Consider the following 5,153-nt stretch of genomic DNA (forward strand, 5'->3'; position numbering starts at 1 on the left):
TATATTAAACATGTAAATATATATATGTGTGTCTGTGTGTGTGTATTGTATATTCTGATATATATTTATATATACAAGTATATAAAAATCTAGGAATATATGCATACATAGCTATATATGAAGATATTGAAAAATACATATATCGTTATGGTCACATACGAAACAAGGGATAGTAGCAAGTTGTATGGGGTGATACTGTGAAGATGGGCATGTACAAACAGATGAATGTTTTTATTATTCTTCTCAGCGTGTGTGTGTGATTCGATTGATACGTTCATACTTGGGGTAGACACGCACTCATTTTGACTGAAACTAGTGCTTGCTAGTTGGTGATGCATAGTCGATTTTCAACTGACTACTAAACTCTGCGTATGAACAGAGTCCTTTACCAACCACAAGTCGATGTTTTTAACCATCATGCACTAAATACCAATCTAAGCCTTAAAACGCACTCACTCACACGCCCGTCACTGAGAGCCTATGAGCTACACACACAATTTTATCCTTGTACCCGAATGAATAAATCTTTTATCTCGTAGATGCTCTACTGACGGCCATATACGCAGATCACGAGGGTGTGGATAACATCAGAGACATCACAGGTAACCCCCGTGATCGTGGTCGTGCACTGACAGATAAATCATAAAGTGTCAGTGTATGTATGCATCTGTAGCCCATATTGTTGTAGTGAGTATGTCTGTGTTGGTTAGTTCTTCAATTATGTATATATACTACTACATGGTATAATTCTTCTGCATGTGCCATTGATACTATTAGCGCCACTGATTGTAATCGCGTGGGTGTCACGTGGTGACATACTTTGTGGTCCTGCGTTGTGACGGTTTCAGCAACAGCAGTGTGACACGGCATCGTTGCATACCTAGAATTGCTATTCGACAATCTGATAACACGGCGTAAATATACGGCAATGCGGCGTAAATATACGGCAATGCGGCGTAAATATACGGCAATGCGGCGTCAACATACGGCAATGCGGCGTAAGTATACGGCAATACGGCGTAAATATACGGCAATGCGGCGTAAATATACGGCAATGCGCTGTGACGCTATGGTTCTAATATGCGTCTTCGGTCGAGCATTTGTCAGGGACACACAGAGTCTCTTGAGTGCTCTATTTGGTGGACGATCTCAGGGATTGCTTTGGCCATGTTTTTAATTTATGGGTATTTGGAAGTGAGGCCTACCCTGTGTGAGTGAGACTTATGGACTTGCGCCACAGACCCATCTGCATATTTATTCATATCCTCATGCAGCTTTAGCGTGCTGTCTACAGGCTGGGTACGAAAATCCTGCAACATATCACTCTAGCCAAGCTAGATGCAATGCAGTGACGGAGGCGCACAGCCACGCATCCACAGGCAGCTCACACCAATACAATCCCACGCACACCCATTGCACTGGGCATGCCTACGTAGTGACACACGTACGTAGTATCACATATGCGTAGTAATATACGTACGTAGTACCACACATATTACCATGCTCATGCTGACCTATACGCTCATCTGTGCGCACACGTGCATTCCTGTTTGTCCCCGCCAGTGGAGGATCCATCCGCTAACTTCAGTTTGTTGGTGGAGGCGGTTGCCACGCGATTGTGTTGGGCTGCGCTTAATTCCGCGCCGCTGGACGCAGATGGCAACGTGGAAGAGAGAGCGCTCAAGGCCATTGCTCAGAAGTACAAAGTATCCAAAGTATGTGCCACGTGCTGTGTGTGTTGCACATATACTTAAATCTCATGTGTAGAGAATGCAGAATCTATGTAGGTAGTGGTATGTATGTGTATGAATACGTATATTGGCAGGCAGATATGCACGACTATACGTAGGTAGAGCACGTTGAAAACGTATCAACGCAGAGGATGTTGGATACGTATTCGGCTAAGAGATGCTGTTGGTGGTCGGTGTACTGAGCTTCAGTGCTAATGAAGCCACAAGGTATTGCATACGACTTCTCTTACATTGTCTATCAGCGTAGTATCGCTTTCTATATCTTTGTCCACAGATATGATCATAAGGACAGTTACTCGTTTGCCACAACCCACATCATGCTAAGGCGTTCTCCAACACAACTCACTGCTTCTATTTTATATACCACATTCTACATCGCGCTAATATGCGCTCCAACACAACAAACTTACAAGATATGCTTGTTCTAGTCGATTCTTACAATTCGGTGTCTGTGTATGTGTGGTTGTAGGATCCATTAACGCTGGCCACAGAGACGTTTCTGCTGTCGAAGTTAGACCGTAGCGATGCCGCACAGTACAAACAATACCGAATCAAGGTCAAGAGGAGACTGCACGGGCTATTTAAGGACGACTTAGCCGAGATAGAGGACAAGGCCGAGCGGCTTAAGCTACTGCAGATGTCATACGAACAGACCGAGGTGTGTTTACTGGGAAGTGTGGACAAGTGAGGATAGGAACATTATATATATACGTGTGCTGTGGGTGTAGTGTGATGACCCTTACGTCGTACAGCAGCATGCCCGCGTATCGCACCTATTTTGCGGAGAGTTAAACCCATTCGGTGACCGACCACCTGGTAACTGTACACCATACGCACAGTTTCAGTCGATCATATGTACTTGGCTTCATCGGTGGCTCTATTGTTCCCATGAATTAGTTGAAGTTCCGTTGCTCATCCCTGATACCTCGTACTACTTCCATACATTTGGGCTTTAGGGTTTTAGACTTTAGGGTTTAGCTTCAGTGCATATGGTGTGTACTCTCATCCGCTTCATAGTATAAGCCCTCCTCAGCAATTCTCGACGCCTTACCACGGAATGTTGTGCATGGTTAAATACGCAAGTTGTATGAATTTTGTACACTTCTGGAATACTCGCTATTTGAATAACACGTTTCAATGCAACCATACGCGTCAATGATGTTTGCATACTAACGACGCCCTCCCCCCTCACCCTCACCCCCCAATGCATCATGTAGATTTCTTAGTGTGTGTCAAACGCTGTATACATACCAAGGAGGCATCCCCAATGCATTTTCCAGATTCGTTAGGTTGTGTCAAAACATTCTTTTCTCCCTATCGCACTTTGTATGTTGATGCGCTAATACAAATCAATGTGTGCGCCAACTCATTGGAACATCAGTGTGTGACGATTTTTGTACCATTTTAATACCGTGTTTGTTATTTTGCTTAAGACGATTATGCTCTCTCCTTGCAGACCAACTATCGGAATCTAATCAACAAAATGCAAACCAGGACGTGAGAGCAATTCTATAGGAAGGCGACTACCAACTGATAGCAACCCCAACGGACTGTAAGAATTATACTAAACTGTTGTATCGAATCGTACGACGGCCATCGCTAAGACGAAGACACCCAACTGATAGCGACCCCAAACAGACTGTAGGAATTTTAATAAACTACTGTTGTATTGAATGTTACGACGGGCATCATTTCTAGGGCTAGGGGCATGTCTATGTCACCGTAGGTATGTATGCTCCGTATCATATAGAGAGGGGGGTGGGGTCCCTCCCCGGGCTCCAGGGACCCGTCCTGTCCCTTCGGGGTTCCGTAGGTATTCTCTACGAGAGTGTAGGATGTCCCTGACATCCAACACCCTCCTACACGCCGTTTTCATTTGACAGCTAAAAAAAGTCTTTAGTTTTGCCTCCTGGTCGCTAGGGAAATGATATCCAACTGATAGCAGCCCGAACGGACTGTAAGGATTATAATAAACGACAGTTGTATTTAATAGAAGACACCCAACTGACAACAACCCCAGCAGACTATAGCAAATATACTAAACGGCAGTTGTTTTGTAGCTTACGACAGGTTTCTCTAGGAAGAAAACACCCAACTGATAACAACCCCAACACACAGTAGGAATGATATAATAAAGGACTGTTGTATATCTTACGACGGGCACCGCTAGTAAGTAGACCTCCAATTGTTGACAACAACCTCAACAGACTATAGGAAATGAAACAAACGGCAGTAGTACTGAACTTACGACGGGCATCGCCAGAAAAGACACCCAACTGATAGCAGCCGAACAGACCGTAAAAATTATATTAACCGACTGTCGAATTGAATCTTACGACGGGCATTGCCAGGAAGAAGTCACCCAACTGATAGCAACCCCAACTGATAGCAACCCCAACTGATAGCAACCCCAACTGATAGCGACCCCAACTGATAGCAGCCCAACAGACTGTAAGAAACAATAATAAACGACTGTCGTATTGAACCTACGACGGGCATCGCTAAGAAGAAGTCGCCCAACTGATAGTAACATCAACAGACTGTAGGAAATATAAAAACGAATGTTGTATCGAATCTTACAACGGTCATTGACAAGGCAAGAAGACACTCAACTGATAGCAACCCCAACGGAATGTAGGAATTATAATAAAAGACAGTTGTATTGAATCTTACGACGGCCGACGCTATGAAATAGGCACCCAACCGATAGCAACCCCAACGGATTGAAAGAATTATTGTAAACCACTATTGTATTTAATTTCAAGACGGGCCTGGCTAAAACGACACACAATTGATAGTAACCCCAAAGGACTGTAAGAAATTTAATAAATGACTACTGTATTGAATTCTACGATGGTTATCACTAGGAAGTCACCCAACCGATAGAAACCTCAACAGACCGTAGGAACTATAAAAAACGACTGTTGTATTGGACCTACGACGGTCATCGTTCAGAAGAAGACACTCAACTGATAGCAACCCCAACAGACTGTAGAAATTATAATACAGGACTTTTCTGTGGAGGGAGAAGGCGCCCAACTGATTGCAACCATACCAGGCTGTAGAAATTATATGGGACTGTTGTATTGAATCCTACGTCGGGCATCGCTTGGCAGCAATCACCCAGCTGATAGAAACCCCAACAGACTGTATCAATTATAATATACGACTGTTGTATTGAATCTTACGACGAGCATCGTTATGGCAAGTATCACTCAATTGATAGCAATCCCAAAAAACTACAGGAATTATAATAAAGGACTGCTATATTGAATCTTACGACGGGAATTGCTAGGAATAAGAACCACAACTGATAGCAACCTCGTCAAACTGTAGGAATTATAATAAAGTACTGTTGTATTGAATCTTACAATGAGTACCGCTAGGGCAAAAAGGTACTCA

General features: G+C 43.6%; 1 protein-coding gene across 1 annotated transcript; it reads left to right on the forward strand.

Annotated features, from left to right (window-relative positions):
* Window positions 1-1,338: 1,338 nt before the first annotated feature.
* On the forward strand, window positions 1,339-3,252 carry SARC_08221 (hypothetical protein; the record flags this gene model as incomplete). Its single annotated transcript, XM_014297812.1, has 4 exons — window positions 1,339-1,444; window positions 1,564-1,715; window positions 2,221-2,409; window positions 3,208-3,252. The coding sequence occupies 4 exons, from the start codon at window positions 1,339-1,341 to the stop codon at window positions 3,250-3,252; spliced, it is 492 nt and encodes a 163-aa protein (XP_014153287.1).
* Window positions 3,253-5,153: the final 1,901 nt, after the last annotated feature.

Source organism: Sphaeroforma arctica, assembly GCF_001186125.1.
Source record: "Sphaeroforma arctica JP610 unplaced genomic scaffold supercont1.720, whole genome shotgun sequence".
NCBI lineage: Eukaryota > Ichthyosporea > Ichthyophonida > Sphaeroforma > Sphaeroforma arctica.